The sequence below is a fragment of the Aulonocara stuartgranti genome (genome assembly GCF_965226115.1).
Source record: "Aulonocara stuartgranti genome assembly, chromosome: 18".
Classification (NCBI taxonomy): Eukaryota; Metazoa; Chordata; class Actinopteri; order Cichliformes; family Cichlidae; genus Aulonocara; species Aulonocara stuartgranti.
In genome coordinates this window covers 13,218,682-13,237,192 of record NC_138954.1, presented here as the reverse complement: position 1 = coordinate 13,237,192, position 18,511 = coordinate 13,218,682, and the positions used below count along the sequence as shown (strand labels likewise).

The window sequence follows — 18,511 nt, the reverse complement described above, 5'->3', positions numbered from 1 at the left end:
GCTGTGCAAGGTTGACGGCTCCAGGGTTTCTACCCATTCTTGACGGAAACACGAGTGGTCGTGCTGTCAGGGAGGAACAGAAGTCTTTGTTGTTACTGCAGCATCTGCCGGGCATATGAGCAAAGGGTCTGCATGGATCAATGACTTCTCAAGGCCCTGATAGACACAGGCAGATAGACGCAGGGGCAGCCTGCTTCCATGCACCTTTGTTTTCTTTTTACAAAGACAAATAACCTAATAGACTTTGACAAATACCTCGGGACCGGCATTTATCAGACATGTTCTTTGTGCTTCTTTGATTTGATACAGTGTGATTTAGGAAAACTTGTGTAAAGTGTGTTTTGTGACTGATACAGATAACAAACTTTAATCTCTTTGAGCTTCACTTGATATTTGTAAAGCTTAAAAAAACGTTAGTGCCAATAAGAAGAAATTCATTTTTGCAACACAAAATAAACAAATGCCTATAACGCCAGAAGCCACTTTGTTAGGTACACCTTAATAGCCCTGGATTGGAACCAGTTTTTTGTCTTCAGAACAGCCTTAATGATTCGTAGAATAGATTCAACAAGTTTCTGGAAACATTACGCAGAAATTTTGGCACATATTGACATGACAACATCACGCGGGTGCAGATGATTTGACAGCTGCACATCCATGATGTGAATCTCCCTGTTTCACCACATCACCAAAGGTGCTCTGTTGGACTGAGTTCTGGTGATTGTGAAGGCCATACACTCATAGTGAACTCATTTTCATGTTCAGCATGGTCAGCAACAATAGTCAGGTGTGCTGTTTAAACAATTCTCAAGGGGCCTACAACACTGCATCACCAACAGCAGCCTGAACCACAGTGCAAGATGGATCCATGCTCTCGTGCTGTCTACATCAAATTCTGGCAATGTGAAAGCTGAAGCAGAAATAAGAACTCACTAAGCCAGTGAGACTGTTTTTTGTTTTTTTGTTTTTTTGTTGTCTAGTTTTAGTGACCCTGTGTTAACTGTAGTCTCAGTTTCCTGTTTGTAGCTGACAGGAGTGACACCTGGTGTGGTCTTCTTGCTGCTGTACCGGATGCGCATTCAGAGATGCTCTTTTGGCACTGGCCATTCTCCTCTGACCTCTAACCTCTAAGGCATTTTCACACAGAGATATTTTCTCTTTTTTCAAACAGTTCTCTGTAAAGCCTGGAGATAGTTGTGCAGGAAAATCCCAGCTGATCAGCAGTTTCTGCAACTTCCTGAGCCCCTGACACTGACAACCACACCAATCTGATGCTCAGCTCGATATTCAGCAGGCTGCTGCTGTGATTGGCTAATTAGATATTTCCACTGAAGTTTGATCAGATGTACCTAACAAAGTGGCCAGTGAATGTAACTATGCATCAGGAGATAATGTTTTTACAGAGACTTAATATTTGTATACAAAAACATAACTGATGCTACTTTTGTGATTTCATTCAGTTTCTATTATGATGCTGACACATTTTTTCACAGTTTATCCAAGAGACGGATTCTTTTTAAACAACCGTCAGTTCATGTGTTAAAATATATGTCGTAGTTTATTTGCATATGCTGGTATCGCTTCCTCCATAGATTTTGCTTTTAAATGGGGTTCTGAGTAAGGTTTCGTTCATAGCAGGTTTTATCACTGATATTTGAGACTGTCCTCCCCCAGACAGTTGCTATAGGTTATTTGTAGTTTTATAGTTGTTTTTAATCTTAAACACTTTGACAACCGACAAAATGTATTTAACATTGCACAGCGTGCAATGTTAAATTGCCAAGCAGTTTAAATTTTGTGGTCAAAAGTCAGCTGTAACATTTGTGGTTCCTGCACCCTACCTGCCCTCTGATTTTTTTTCACTCTCTTGAAGTGGAGCCACTCCTGCACTGTGCAGCTTTTCAGTGGTGCTTAGGTGGGTTGCTTTAGATGTCGGGAACAAATATATTGTGTAGCTGGAGGCCTAATTTGTGCAGTCATTGACTCAGTCACTCACTTGCCTCTTCAGTCCCACCTGCCCTGCTGCATTACCTGATGTTTCCTGACCCTCTTCTCACCTGTTTTCACACCGCTCATCAGCCCTCTTCAGTTTATGCAGCACATTCCCACCCTCCTACCTCTTGTTGCCTCAGCAGAAACCAGAGCATCACCGTGTATTTACGGATTCAGATTTCAGCTCTTAGTTCTTGCTTGTTTCTCTGAACTCTGCCTGTGCTTTGGATTCAGCCTCGGCCTGCTCCCGTGTTGTGTTTTCATGCTTCGTTGTTTTGGAACAGTTAACCTTCTTTTTGTAAGCAACGCTTGCTATTTTTTCTTTTTCTTCTTTTGCTTTTACCAGCTGCCTCCTGTGTGCCATGCTCTTGGCTCCTCTGAACACAACCCTGAAATGGCCGCAACATGAGGTTTTTTTCCTCCTTTTTATTCCCATAGCAACCAGTAAGTCAGTGGTGTTTTTAGTGCAGCATGGGATGTTGTGTGAAAATAATTATATTGCATGAGACACGATCCCCGTTGTAGACGAGGGCCAGAAATGCTCACGTATTAACGCTACACAACTTGTGAAGGTCACTGTGAAACCTTCGGGGCAGGAATCTTTTACACAGGTACACACAGATCAGCCACAAGATGAAAACCGCCGACTGGTGAAGTAAGTAAAACCGATCTTCTCATTAAAATGCAGCGTTCTGAAGGAAGACCTCAGGTCCTGCTATTGATGTGGATGTTACTTTAACTTGTGACATGCCCCTAAACACCTATCCCTGTGATCTGAAGGCAGCAGCCTCTCTCAGCAGAGTAATGGCCACAGCTTTGTCCCAAAAACTGCCCTTAACAGCACGGCTGAGATTAAAACCTCCCCAGATCCCAATCTGAGCTGCCAAAACAAACCCACAAGGAGGTCCTACTGTACAGTACAAAGGACTAAAGGGTCCGCTGCAAGTGTCCTAGAGCGGGAGACACGCAGAGATTCATGCTTAGACAAGGACCTACACAATGTTAGGAAGCAGGTTTTAATGTTGTGGCTGATCATGCACATCAGATGTGACAGATTGCATATTGGCTACAACTCATCATTTACAATAATGAATGATAAGAGTCAAAGACCAGCTACTCAAAATAACTGTGATTGTCCCAGTTTCAGGTTTTGGGAATGTATTTTTGTTTCCAGCAGTGTCTTTTTGTTCCTCCCTCTGTCTTGTCTCTGTATGAAGGCCTTTGCCCTCATGGTTTTCTCCTCCTGTTTTATTTTGATATATTTCTTTATGAGTCTTCTGTGCTTTTAGTTCCTGTCTTTCATTCAAGCTTGTTTGGAGAGCATTTCGATTTGGATTCATCCAGCATACTCAGTACCAATGTTTCCTCTAAGCTGCGCGCGTGTGCAATTGCGCACTGCTGGCACGGTCTCTGCGCACGGAAAATCTGTGTTGCGCACAAAAAAAAAATCTAACCTGAATTGAAATGAAAATTAATACTTTAACAATTCTGTTTTGCAGTGTTAGTGTCACGGCTGGCGGAGTGAGCCGTGTGTTGTGGAGGAAAAGGAGGACCCAAAATGCAGCAAACTGATGATACGAGTGATGTTTATTTACAAGGTGGAGGTGGCAAAAACAGGCAACGCAGCACGAGCAATTACAAACGGAAACCTAAACTGGGAGAAACTAAAGAGCAAACCTGAGACCATACAAAGGGGTGAGGGGGGGTGAGGGGCAGAGAGGGGCAGAGTAATGCAGGCAGATGAATGCAGATAACGCAGACGAGCCGACAAAGAACACAGACCGACACCCACTAAATATACACACACAAGGTAATCAGGTAATCACTCACAGGAGGGAAGAACAGCTGAACCTAATACACATGAGGACCGGAGGAGACACAGACTTTCAGAATAAGACAGGAACTCTAGGACACGAGCCTACAAAGTAAAGCAGGGAACACACGGACTGATTTACAACACAACATGGGGACAAGAACAGAGCACCAAGGACAGACACAGGTAGGGCTGAATATACACTAACTTCAGGTTCAACCCTAAACCAATACAAATCAGAACAAACACAAGGCACAAAAATGAACTTCAAGAAAACACAAAACGCTGGGTCAAAACGACCCAGGACCGTGACAGTTAGTCAGTAAGTGACTGGCTGCTCCCGTATGGGATTAGAACGATGCCACCTTATCCCATAGTCCAGCCAATAATGTGATTCACATTCGTATATACGCAGCTAATCAACGTCAGCCAGGCTATGGCAGCGTCCTTATGTGCCAACACATGCTGATGTGGAGTGAAGCCATGTTAATGACAACGTGCACAACCATTGGAGATGTGAGCAGAACAGACGGAAGAATTGACGGAAACAGTGTGGACTTTATACCAGTTTTTCTATTGTGTTGATAGGCCACGTAAAACCATAGTTATGACAAAAATATATGCAATGTTTGGTTTTCTTCCTGAATACTATCTTTACTGCGGGAAGAAACGGTAAAAACTGCGTTTTATAAGGAAAACGCTCGAAAGCCTGTGAGCAAAAACAAAACCAAAAAAACCCCCACCCTTTCCTATTGGTCGAAAAAAGTACCATGTCGACCAATCAAAAAATGATATGGCAACATGGCATTTAGTTGTTTAGGAAGGGGGGAAGTTTTAGGAGTGACGGCGGTGTTTTGAGATGTGAGAGATTTTCGACGTTTAGCGCAAATCTTGTGTAGTTAGTGTGTAGTGTAGTCAATAGTTTTGTTGTGTGTGTCAGAACAATGAGGCGACTACTGAATGTTACAGGTGTTACAGGAGTGATACATCTCCTGTTGTCAGGCCTGCAGGTATCAGGCTGTTGTTCTCCTTTATCTCATAGTGGACAGAAATTATCTTTTGGAGTGGCACAAATAATTTGTGTGGCATCAAATTTGATGCAGAACACCTGATTGTTCTGTAAATAGTTTGAAATGTTTGTTTAAAAAACCCGCCTTGGCTGCATTTTTAGGTAAACAGCTGCAAAAAACCTTTGTTGTTTGCAAAACTCAGTAACTTTTTTTGAAGAAGTAACTATATAATTAATTGCCCAACTTTGGTCGTTATATACTGTAGTTTGCAGACAGAGAGTTACAGGACTCTCTCCCAGACCACGGATTCATAATACAAGTCAGAGCTTTATTTAAAAAAAAAAAAAAAAAAGAAAGAAAGCTGTGTTTTCAAAATTGGAGTTAAAGTTATTTTTACTTCCAATAGTGTTAACATACTACACAGGTCATGAACAAGATTTATTTTTAAATTTTGATTGTAAGTGGGCTGAAGCACTTAATTAAAAGTAGTCTAAAATAAATGTAAGTGCTGTAATTTGATTATTTTAATAAACCATGTAACTTGGATGGATTCGATGCTGGCATGACCACAGTGCACACATGTGCTGTTGCTCACAGTGGTCCAAGGGATCGCTCAGGGAGATTGTGTGTTTTCCTCAGACACATGAAAAATTAGAGGGAACATTGCTCAGTACTACTTGCTATTTAAAATAGTTATTACAAAAAATAAACGACATTACTTTTGCTTATCTCTGTATAAAGAACCCAATTACATTAAAAGAGCAGATTTAATTAAAGATGACATGGATGGGGGTCTACAAGTCATTGACTTTGATGGTTTAAACTGAAAATTATAAATGGCTTAAAGATTAATTTTCAAAAACTTGGTTGGTAAAGTATATTTTTTAATAGATGCAAATTCATTATAATAAATCTCCCAATTAAATTATCCGTTTTTTGCCAGCAGATCATGATATATTGGAAACTCCTGCATAATCATAATGTGATCCATAATAACACACCTTTGTGTGGGATAATAGGTATATCACTGTCAAGAGACTATCACCGTGTAACAAGCACTGGATGGAGAGAGGTATTTATGTTGCACGTGGTTGATATTAAAAGCTGCCGTACAATATGACTCATTCTGAATACTTTCCACTCTATATCTAATTCAGTTTTATGCTTATTAATTAATTAAGACAAACTTCAACCTGATCACCTGTCTGCTACAACTCTTTTCTCAAGGCTCTGACTTTAGTATAGTTGAAATGTAGAAAATTAGACATATGAGTTCCTAAGGTGTCTTAGAGAACATCTGTCCTTTACTTCTTTCTAATAAATATCTGAAGTTCCCCATAAATCCCAAAGCCAAAGAAATGTATTTTAAACTTTTAATTGGAATGCATCTATTCAGTGAGTTTTTACAATAGAATAGAAGAGTAGAATTGAAACTAGCAACAGCATATACTAGAGTATTGTGTGGCCAGCAATTTTACTTCTTTGTTACAGTCGGTGTATAATATACCATACATAAGTCAGGTTTTGTGGATATAAATTATATGTTACCGTCATGAAGTTGAACTGATCAGATGCTTTCATGAGGCTTTACAGGTTCATAATGTGTCATTTTAGCCTGTTAGTAGGTGTCTGTGAAGGTTCTCAGTCATCCAGGTCATCGTAGTCAAAGGAGCTTGCAAAGAAAAGCGTCTGGACTTCTTTTAGTTGCTTGAAGACGTTTCACCTCTCATCCGAGAAGCTTCTTCAGTTCTAAGGTCAAATGGTGGGGAGTCCCAGATTTAAACCTAGTGGGAGTATCCCCCCACAGAGGGACAAAAGGACCCCCTGATGATCCTCTAATCGCATGAGCAAAGGTGTGAAACTGGGTGTGGGTCCCAATCAGCCAGGGTTTCGGGTGAGCTCGTTGTGAAACCTGGCCCCACCTTATCATGCGAATTCCTGAGGTCAGATGGCCCAGGATGTAAGTGGGTGTTAAATGGTAAATGGTAAATGGCCTGTATTTATATAGCGCTTTTACTAGTCAAAGTTAAGACGTCTGGGGAGGGAACTCAAAACTGGATTATAGATGGTGTCCTGAAGAAGCTTCTCGGATGAGAGGTGAAACGTCTTCAAGCAACTTAAAGAAGTCCAGACGCTTTTCTTTGCAAGCTCCTTTGACTGTTAGTAGGTGGTTGCTAGGAAACACAATGACATAATGTGGGATATAGGCCTAACATGTACCTGTGTGGCAATTTTGGTTTCTCAGCTTCTGATCGTGTAGGAGTTTGCACACATACAGACAGACAGAGATTTCTGTATTACAGCAACACTGTGACACACTCATGTGTGTTTGGTGTGTTTGTGCAGTTGACCCTCAAAAAATAATCTAACCAAAGCATACTAAATAAAATTATACATTATAAGTTGGAAAAATCTAATCTTATCTAATTTTTGCTTGCTTCCTGCAACGCTTTGGTCTAGCTGTACAGTCTTAATGTTGTTGTCTGTTAACCGGTTGTTAGGCAGTGTGATAATGTTATAATACCAATTTAGAACACTGTGCAAAAGTCACTAGGCGCGTCTTTCTTTATATTTTGCCAGGACATTGGGAAATGGTTGCAGTAATTACAGCGTATCAGGCAAAGCCAGAGTCTGTACAATTCTAACAAGCCTGAAAGTCAATATTTGGTATGACCGCCTTTATTCTTCAGCACAGCCTGAACTCTCTTAGCCAAGCTTGTTGTAATTTCTTCAAGTAGTCTTCAGGAATAGTTCTCCAGGATATTCAAAGCTATGTCTTGTAAGAGCTATATCTATTTCTTAAGGGCATGACTTGTAGATACAGTTCATCTGCTGCAGACTGTTTTTTAACAGTGACACTTCTTCTTTTATCCTCATTTGTCCAGTTTCTTCCTTTTTTTTAAGGACACATAGCACATCGTGCTAAGATTGGCCAAGTTTACAGCTAATAGCTTTTTGAGAATCACTTCGTTGGTGCGTTAATTGTGTTTTATTCCTGTCAAATTGTCCTGTCATTGGCATGCTCATTCAACTGAAGAAATGGTACCAAATGATGCATTTTTGCCAAAAAATGCCTAAAGATACCATTTAAAATGGATTTATTTCTACGTTGTTTGTTATGTGTAGACATATCCTTTGAATTGGGTTAGTTTTGTGCTTGAATGACTCATAGGTCAGTGTTAAGCGGCTTACCAAACAAACTAAAAGCATTCCTCTGAAAGTCAGGTGCAAGAACTGGACTGAAAGTGAGTGGAAAGCAGCCAAAGTAAAAGCCTGAAGAATGGTTGCTCAAGACCGCTTTAAAAATGACGAGAGACTCAAGGATTTTGCACCACACTGTAGGTGAGAGCCATTGTTATAAGAAGCATAAATTTATTTTTACTGACCATGTTTCACACAATGTTAGATCCAATGCCAAAGTCTCAAACAGAAGCCAGAAAAAAGTATGCTGAGGGTAATTTCAGCTTTTTATATTTTATTCCTTCCTAGTTAAATTTACCCTTTTTAATTTTTCATATTTATTTCCTATCTTATTCATAGCCTTTCCTTTTTTGTTTTCTTTAGGTCACGAGCAGTTGTCCAAGCATTTCACTACATATCGTACTGTGTATGACTGTGTACGTGACAAATAAAATTTGAATTTGAATTTGAATTTTTATAGAAATCTGTGGCCTACTGTTCCTAGAGCAACGCATCTGAAAGGTCTGAGTCTTCACTTCTGCAAAAACCTAAAAAGCAACAAAGGGAAAATGCACACCACTCCTTTCTGCTCAGTGTCACACAAATCTCAGAGCAGATGCCATTCCAGCACAGTGTGACTAAGGATTTCTGTATCTATTCATCTCAAGCCACATTCCTCCACCCCGGTGCGCATGGTAATTCTCTGGCTGGGATCCCGAGCTCTGTGTGGATAGACCAACAATATCTGGCATGCAGCTCGCCTTATGCAGCTGATACTTTGGCTGACACTCCCAGGTCCGAGCCACACGCCTGCATTGGGAAGAGGTGTTTGCAGCAGAGCTGTGTGTGCTGCAGGGCCGGTCTCATCCTCAGCCCCTGATAAACTGGATTTATTCCCAGCCTCAGGTCAAGACACGAGTCTGAACTGAGGCAGAGAAAGAGCTGTAATTATAGCAGGGAACGGGACATGTAATGCAACATTAATGGCAGACGGGCTGATGCTTCGCCCACAATGCCCCCTCTTCAAACACGACTAGTGCATTAGCAGTAGGCTTCACTACCCCACACTGATTGAAGCTATTAAATACAATTTAGGATATGCAGAAAGGGAACAGAAAGCTGGTGGCTGAGTGGTGTATCTATGAAGACCAAATCATTTTTTGTCCTGGTGCAATGCTGCTGCTATTATTCAAGGTTCTTTGGGAGGAAAAAATACTGCATTTTAGTGGTGTCTAAATTACAGCTCTGAGGAAATTTTGAGTGCTTGTCCTGTAATTTTTTTCCCTTCACTGTTGCTCTGTTTTTGCTCATACCCCATTTTTCAGGCATTGCTTTGCACACCCTGCCATTTCTCACAGAAATTACTACGCAAAGAAAAGTAATTTGGTTGTCTCTGAGATTCATGAAAAAGCCATTTGTGCTGCTTACTCAAAAATAAGGATTAGACAAAAAGGTCATTTACTGATGCAGTCAGTCTGTATGTGTGCTTTTTGTGAATCTGCCTGCATTTATTTATGTGGGGGTTTTTGTTGTCTTTTTTCCTCGAACGTCTAAGAGTGAGCGTCTGTTCATGTGCAGATTCGTCTGTGCACCTGTCGGGTGCATGTGACTGATGAAGCGTAACCTTTTAATGTGTTTACACATTGACATTTCCCAAGATCTGTCGTGTTCCTCAGAGAAACTAAAACCCTTGACATTCTTTAGGCTCACATTTCCTTGAGCTGCTGGCTCCGTCGACTCTCATACCAGGCTTCAACATCATAATTACATCAGCTTCACTCCATCATCTGCCCCCTGTCAAATACAAATGAATGTTTTTGCTTTAAAAACATGTTCCACCCACGATCTGAGCGCAGTCCAGGACTGTATCATGGACATCTTTTACACACGTGACCTCTTAAAGATTTCTAAGGTTACAGAGGCTTTGTGTGTGTATATATACACAGCATATCTGTCGTATATTAGGGCTGCCACAAACGATTATTTTGATAGTCGACTAGTCACCGATTATTTTTGCGATTAGTCGACTAATCAGATCATCATCCATTGGACGTAAAACTACAGCTTATTGCACCAGCAGCATCTGCTCTTATATAACTATCATTAGCTTACAGCTTTAAGTGTTTAAGGTATGTGCTAACTAAAAATAAAGACAAGATGATAGTTTATTAAATTTTAATGAAATTTGCAGATTGTTTCGGTGAAGTTTAATAAACTCCTTGCTATCTAAAATATAACAGGACACCGGAGTATATTCTGGAGCATCTCACACTTCTGATAATCAGCTGTCTGCTTGACGTTTATTCAGCTGTGCAAAAACTATAACTTTAATCTCAGACAAACTGATTTACTCAGGAACAAATAAAATACTAAAAAAAAAAAAGCCAAACAATAACATTTTAAGTTATCTAAGTGACTCATATATATTTAACCTGAGTAGCGAAAGACGGCGGTGGGTTTGAAAACGATTTGCGGGGAGTCCGGTGTTCTCACGGGGCTAGTGAGCCTAGCCCCCGGCTCGCTAACGACCTAGTGGGTAACAGACGTCTCCGAAAACGTCGGAGCGCTTTTGAAAATATGTGGTGTCCTGATAAACTGAGCAGATATTTGAGGTTTAAACAGCTACATTCTCGCCTGAAAATATGTTAAACGTTTATTTTGTGACCCAGAAAGAATAATAAGAGTAACATTAAAACTAACTAGCTGCCGCCATTGTTGGAAACTGCGCTGGGCCGCACTATGAATTCTGGGACACAGCTGCTTCTTCTTCTTCTTCTTCGGGGTTTAACGGTAGCTGACATCCTTGTACATGCAATGCTGCCATCTTCTGTTTCAGTCCGTTATTACACTCTTAAATCCTGCCACTTATTCCTGCGTCTTTTGTGATCTTACAAAGCTTCAAACGACGCGTCGACTATTAAATCAGTCGTCGACGATTTTGATAGTCGACGTAATCGTGACTAGTCGACAAATCGTGGCAGCCCTATCGTATATTAAAGTTTATTTTCATTTTGTACTTAACTCTGTTACTTTAAGTTTAATTTATTAACTATTTAATTATTTTATATGAATATAAATGTTCTATAAATATATTTTAAGTGGCTCCATGGTGTAGTCCTTAACCAGCGGTTAACCAGACTTGTTCACCTCACACATCCCTAGTTTGGAACTGGGAGGGCACACAAACCCACCCTAGGAAGGTCATATTATGCTAGCATTTCTACACTCTAAGAAATGACACACTGATGTTGGTAGCATTATGTAAATGCTTCATGTTAAAACTAATGCCACCAATTGATTTTTAACTTTAAACACAAGTATGTTGTTTTGAATTTAATTAACAACATAATATTTCAATACAACAAAATGCAGTAAATTAAATCCAATGTAAAAAGTTCATTTAAAATGAAGAGCACTTTAATTTAAAGAGGATTGTCCTAATAGGCTCTCCGTACTTCTGAGTTTGCACATGTGCAGTGTGGAAGTTTGATCATCCGCCATTTTCAACTGAGACTTGCATATGCTTAGCATCCTGGATAGAATCCATCGCCATCTGAGGATTATTTGGTAAGTTCAACAATTTAAGGATGACAAATTTGATTAATGTATACTAACTGATACACATCTGACACTTTCGGGAATACTTTTGCATTTTTTTTAAACAAATGATGCCTGGTAAATTTTTTAACACTCTAGCTTGTATACCTCTCTCACATGTTAGAAGTATGAAAACATTTAACAAATATTGTTGAACCTGCTTCGGTGTAATTTTCCAAAATCTTTTGCGATTCTTGTTAAGATGAGACTTGCCTACTAAGACCGACAGTTTTAAAATTACTCCCAACATCTACCGCACCTGCTCCCTGACATCAGTAATGACCACTGGGAGCGCCAGCGATCCTGTAGTTTGAAGAATGAAATTAATGTGTAGTGTATTTTAGAAATGTGCATCAATTAAGTTGCTACATTGTTTGAAAGAATTCGACTCCATGTTGATTTCTGGTTTAGTGTCAGAAATCTTCACTGAAGAAGCTTCACTTTTCTTTCCAAGCTCCTTAGACTACGATGACCTGGGGATGACTGTGAACCTTCACAGACTTATTGTTATCCACAAAATGTCATGATAGGATTTTAAGTCCATATTGCCCAGTTCTAATCTTCTATTTAATTTTAATATTTTTAGGGGCACAATTATTAAATATATTGTTGAACAATCTAGAATTGATTAAAGCAAAAATGAAAGCTTTCACGTAATGTCAAAATTGAAAAGCTTCGATTTTTGGGTTCATATATTTGTTAATCTGACACAGAGGAGTCAGTGCCTTACCAATCATGAACCTCACTGCACATCACTGATGTGAGTTATGAAACATTGCTTAATCACATATCTGCTATGTGTTAATATTTTTGACTTTGTTTTGTAAAGAGGTTGAAAGGAACCAAAATAGGAAACTTCTCTCATATTGAGTTCTTATCTCCACCAGAATCCCAGCGTTGATGTTTGACAGGAATGCATTCTGAAAGCTGTCTGTGTCTACTTAAATGAAAAGCCAGATGACCTGTTCAAGGAATTCTTGGTAAGTTAAAAAAGGAAAACGATCAGTTATTTTCCTTTTTTAAATTTGGGATTGGAAATGGAAGGTGGACTTACTTGTCCATATGTATATGTACGCAATTAACTTATCTTTTTTTAATTTTTATTTAAAGGATGTGGATCTTGGTGCAAGCAGAGAAACAGAGCAGCTGACTTTGGGAGTCTATGTTGTCAGACATGAGAGCAAACTCTGCAGATACACCTGAGGACATTGGTGTCATCATAGAAGGATGCACTGTGCTGCAAGCTCTTAGTGATGTGGCAAAGGGTTGTGCCCTCCTGCTTGGACTAATCTATAGTCTAAATCTGAGCTACCCAAAGCACCTGAAATACACATTTGAATTTCTTCAGAAGGTGCTGATGGAGTTGGATGGGAACAACCTATCCATGAAGGTGCAGGTTCTGAAAAACAAACTGCTTGAGTGAAACAGCCTGCAGTGAACTATAGAGGACACTGAACTTTAAGGTTCTCGAACCCTTCTCCTTGCACTTCATAAACTGTTCAGTTTGAATTGCCACAAGAACTTCTGCAAGGCCTTTCACTTTTCTGCGTTCTTTGTTCTTGAACCTTTACCAACATCCAACTACACTGAAAAAGACTGCTCCTAACTTTGGACTTCAGTTTAAGTTTTGAAGCAAAGGTTATTTTTCTAAATATGGACAAAAATGACACAAAAGTAATTTCTACCTGCTGTTTGCAGGGCTGTATTGTGGGCTTTTCATTGTAGCCCAATCAAGTTTAAATTAAGTCATGTTAATGTTAAAAATGTTGGAATCACAACACTTTCCAGTTTTAATCATTTCAGTTTAACATGACATTCTGTATCTTGTCTTCCTGCACCTAAAATGCACTTGAATATATGTAAAGATTGTTTGGGGGAAAAGATCTAGAAGCATTTGAATTGCTCAAAGTGTGCTTCAACAAGTTTTACACAAAGTGTTATTAAAGTTAGGTTAACTGAATAAACTTGTGTTCGATTTATTTAATTTACAAACTTAAATAGACTAAGTTGCAATTCTGTTAAAGTGATTTAATCCTATAGTTTCAGTAGAGCGTGTTTTGGGTGAGTAGATTTATCAGATTTACTTAAAATTTGTTGTTCAAATTAAATATATCATACATTTTATATTTCACTAACCCAGTTGTGTGGAACCGGTTGACATAACTGGGTGGAGTAAATACAACATTTTATTTCTTAGAGTGTAAGTGCTGGTCCCAAGGTAGTGTCAAATCAAATATTCAGATCCATGTGTTGTGGTGTCCCCTTGGGGAATGAAGAAGTAACTTTTATTAAACTCACAATAATAATTTTATTTTAAAAATATATGATCATAGTTAATGAAGTTCAAAATATGTAATTAAATAATTTATTTTAACTGAAAAATCAGTAACTAATTAACAACAGTAGCCCTGTGTCACATTTAAAAGATAAAATAAACCTGAAATAATCTGTTAATCCTTGAGTATATGATTAATTAGAAGTGACCACTGCGTCTAAAGAAACCCCAAAAGCAGCCGAGTCAGCCTTCCTCACCGGTGTTCAATCTAAATGTCAGCGTCTACCTTCCCAGCTGTCTGTTTGCGGAGCACCGTGCCCCTTGTGTTTCCAATTTGAGAAACATGCTTACTTTCATTTGGGCCCCGCTGCTCTTGTCAATGTAAATCAGGTAGGACTCTCAGACCAATCAATACAGACCTGAGAAAGGATTCACTCTACACACCCCAGGGGCTCATCAATGACACGAGTCTATTACACCAGAGCAAACGTGTGAGGGAAGCTGCTATGAATTGCAAATCAGAAACTACAGACTTGCCTGCTATGCAAACTGTGTGTTGTATTAAAGCACACTTGGGAATGTTACTATTGAACAAATCAAGGTCTTACTGCACAGTCGGCTAATCCCTGAAAATATATGCTTTGTTTAAAAAAAAGAAGAGACATACTGGATTTGAAACATGATCCTTATGGAAGTTTGTTTCCACCATTGGAAAAAAAACGTTTTGTTTCTGCCACTCAAAGGAAAATCCCATCTATAACTTAAAATTTCAGATTATCAGGTTATTATCTCAAAATTTCACGTGAGGCATGTTAAGATTTTGACTTACTGACTCCAGCTTCTGATAAAGTAACTTTTGACTTTATTTTGACTTAAACCTGTAGAAACAAGCTTCCATACAGCGGTGGTCAGAACATATACTCATTATGAACATGAATTTTATTGTAATTTCACTGCAGCCTTCCCAAAACCCCAACCTCAACCCAAGGGAAATTCGTGAAGTATGCCTAAAAGTTTGGTCTGTGCAAAGAAACCGACTACTTTAAATGATCTGCCAAGAAAAGCAGTCCAACAATATCCAACAAAAATTTTGGCAGAAGCTTGTTGATGGGAAGTGTCTGGTCGAGGTGCAATGCGCTAATATTTAACCAAAGATTAACGGGGGAGCATATTTGACCATATAATTTTGAAGCCTGTTCACTGAATTCTTGTTTTTTGAAGTCTGTACAATCATTCCACCATGGACAAAGAACAGTTCACTTAAATCATAAAAAACCCAAAATGATGAGTTTATGTAAACTCCTGAGTGCAGCTTTATGTGCTTAAGATTTATCATTCCAATGGAAATCTGTATGTCCCACTGAAACCCCAGTGTAAGGTCATCACTTTGTATTCCACCTTGACTTCAGTCTAAACTTCCACTCTGCTACATGGAGTTTAATGGAAGCGCAATGATATTTTTGTCCCCTCTCTCCTTGTCTGTTTAAAGTCCAATTAGGGACACACTGTGCTCTGACTTGCAGTCATTAGATGTGATGCTAGCCTGTGCTCTGAAGAGTGCTCTCAGGCTCCTGATTAATTCAGCTGATGGAGAAATTTGATGCTCTTTCTCATTTCCCTCCTTTGTTAGTTAAACCTCAAGGGGTGATTATTAAGCTTCCTGTGGGGATTTGAAATGTTCACAAGTTGTCAAAACCTTTCAGTGCATACTCATGACCAATTACAGTAACCATTGCCAGCAGAGGGTCTGACTCTGCTGAATTTCCTCAGCAGTAATGTGCTTGAAATAATGCTTGTACCCTTGAAGTACTTGCTATGTACATAAAAAAAAAATAGGTAAATAAAAGAACGTATTATATTTTGGTGAATGTGCTTAATTTTCAAACAAAGAGCTAGATGAGTTGTTTTAATATTTGATATGAAACTGCGGCCAGAAGTTAGCCTAGTACAAACAGAGGTTAGCCTAGTACAAAGAGAGGTTAGGCGAGGACAAACAGAGATAAGTCTAGCCCAAATAGAAATTAGCACAAATGGAAGTTAGCCTAGGACATGCAAAATGTGTCCCAATTCATAGGCTGCATCCTTCGGAGGCCGCATTTGAAGGCGTATTACATCACAGCCAGGCCATGAAGGCTGTCCCAATTTGGCCTACGTAGGCTGCTAAGGCTGGGTCCTTCGAAGGAAGCGGCCTATGAATTGGGACACAGCTACAGAGGTTAGCCTAAAACATACAGAGGTTAGCTGGGGACAAATTGAAGTTAGCTTAGCACCTCACACAATCTGTCTGCCTGGACATCAAGAACACTCTGAACAGCATCTGCTATAGTCTTATTTAGTAAAGCAATTTGCTGTTTACCAGGCCTTTACTCTTAACTACGAAGTTTCAAGTTTCATTTTTACAAGATTTGCATGCAAATGTGCTAACAATATTAATATTTATTAATAAAACAGCAAAAATAAATTTACTTATCAAATTTCTCCCCCAGGCAAGTGAGCTTAGTTTTTTTCTTTAATTTTCTACTAAAGTTTTAAACTGGGTAGAGTGCAAAAGAATGAGATCCCAAGCGGCACAAATTAGCTTTCACCGAAGGGTGGCTGGTCTCAGCCTTAAAGACAGGGTGAGGTGCTCAGTGTAGAGTTGCTCCTCCCAATTGAAAGGAACCAGCTGAGGTGATTAAGAAATCTAAGAAGGATGTGTCCTAGACGCCTCCTAGATGAGGTGTTTTGTGCATGTCCTACCTGGTTGAGGCCCCAGGGCAGAACCAGGACATGCTGGAGATATTACATCTGTCGGCTGGCTTAGGAACACTTCGGTGTTCTCACAGATAAGCGGGAGGAGGTGGCCAGGGAGGGGGATTTAATAACATGCACATATCTTACTAGACTTTCCAATAGGGAGTAATATAACTTGTGTAAATGTTCTTCTGTTGGGATAAAACAAAAATGTACAGCTTTTTTTTTTCTGGATATTGTTGGAGATCGTTGCTTTTCAGTGAGAGAAGCCCAAACTGCATTGATTCATTAGTTTCAGAACATGATTAGTAATTCCCTTTACAGCACATTTATAAGGGAAGGAGTCACAACGATCTTTCTTAGCATTTGTTGTGATGTGGTTTCAAAATGATGAAGGCTACTGAAGAAGAATCACAAAAAGTAATGCCATAAAAGAATACAAAAAATAAGATTTGTTCTACTTCTTTTTTTAATCAACCATGCAAAAATCTATTGTAAATAGAAAATAGTTGTTGCTCTGTGGAGTTCTCCGTGCCTCAGTGGACTGTTTTAAGTTTGGCGATCACTGTTTCTATCTGAAACTAGAAGTAGCCATAGCAGTAGCAGTCATCTACAAGTCAGGAGGTCAATTTTAGCAGACTGCAATGTCTTTTAGTACAGTGGTGCCTCGCTTTAACGCGGTTCACCTTTCGCGGCCTCGCAGATCGGGCCGCTCATCCGAGGCGCAGAACAAAGAAGCGCCGGGGAAAACGCGCTGGTATTAGGAACAGACTGAGACAGCAGGCGCATCGCGCACCACTGCCCAGTATCCTACTGGCCAATGTACAATCCATGGAGAACAAGCTCGATGACCTAAGAGCAAGGGTCACCTTCCAACGTGACATGAGGGACTGCAACATTCTGTGCTTCACGGAGACATGGCTGTCCCCCACCGTGCCGGACCAGGCCGTAACTCCGTCGGATTCATTCTTTGTGCTCCGCGCGGACAGGTGGCAGAGTCGAACAAAACCAAAGGTGGAGGAGTGTGTTTCATGGTAAACAGAAAGTGGTGTGATGCCAGGAGCATTTCTACTCTCTCCAGCGGCTGCTCGCCACATCTGGAGTTCCTGAGCATTAAGTGCCGCCCTTTCTATCTGCCCCGTGAGTTCACCTCAGTCATCGCCACGGCGGTCTACATCCCACCCCAAGCGGACACAGGTATGGCTTTGTCCGAATTACATGATGTGCTGAGCTCGCTTCAAAACAAGGACCCGGGCGCAGCCCTCATTGTAGCAGGAGACTTTAACAAAGCGAACCTCAGACAAGTCATGCCAAACTTTTACCAGCATGTCTCGTGTCCAACGAGAGGGGATCGGATTTTGGATCACTGCTACACGCCATACAAGTAGGGCTACAAAGCTGTCTCACACCCGGTTTTTGGGAAGTCTGACCACAACGGCATCTTCCTCATTCCCCAGTATAAACAAAGCATACGGAGGGAAGACGTGACCACGAAGGAAGTAAAACGGTGGACTGCCCAATCAGAAGCTACGCTACAGGACGCACTCAACAACGTAGACTGGGACATGTTCAGAGCATGCGCAGTCGACATCAACGAGTTTACGGAAGTAGCAGTATGCTTCGTCAATATGCTAGCGGAGGAGATTATCCCCACTGCGAGAGTCACCACATTCCCAAACCAGAAACCGTGGATGGACAGATCGATCCGCACTGCAGTAAACGCCAGGACCGCCTCCTACAACGCGGGTCTCGCCACTGGCGATATGAGCGCCTACAAAGCGGCCTCATACGGCGTGCGGCACGCGGTGAGAGATGCCAAACGCAGGTACCAGGAACGTGTGGAGTCCCGCTTCCACCAGGGCGACACACGGAGTATGTGGCACGGACTACGCACCATTACGGACTACAAAG

At 40.4% G+C, this 18,511-nt stretch overlaps 1 protein-coding gene and 1 long non-coding RNA gene across 2 annotated transcripts in view; one reads left to right on the top strand and one right to left on the bottom strand.

The window, feature by feature from the left end:
• Nucleotides 1-16,653, bottom strand: part of LOC309694740 (RNA-binding Raly-like protein) — a gene marked incomplete at its 3' end in the record, with an annotated part of 39,800 nt that extends 23,147 nt beyond the window's left edge. The window contains exon 1 of the mRNA XM_082514950.1: nucleotides 16,607-16,653. Within this exon, the coding sequence (XP_082371076.1) occupies nucleotides 16,607-16,638 (32 nt within the window). The 5' untranslated portion in view covers nucleotides 16,639-16,653. The remainder of the gene's footprint in view (nucleotides 1-16,606) is intronic.
• LOC309693633 lies at nucleotides 11,242-13,760 on the top strand. The gene is made up of 3 exons (XR_014272684.1): nucleotides 11,242-11,562; nucleotides 12,480-12,572; nucleotides 12,703-13,760. It is a non-coding gene; the product is annotated as an uncharacterized lncRNA (long non-coding RNA).
• Nucleotides 16,654-18,511: the final 1,858 nt, after the last annotated feature.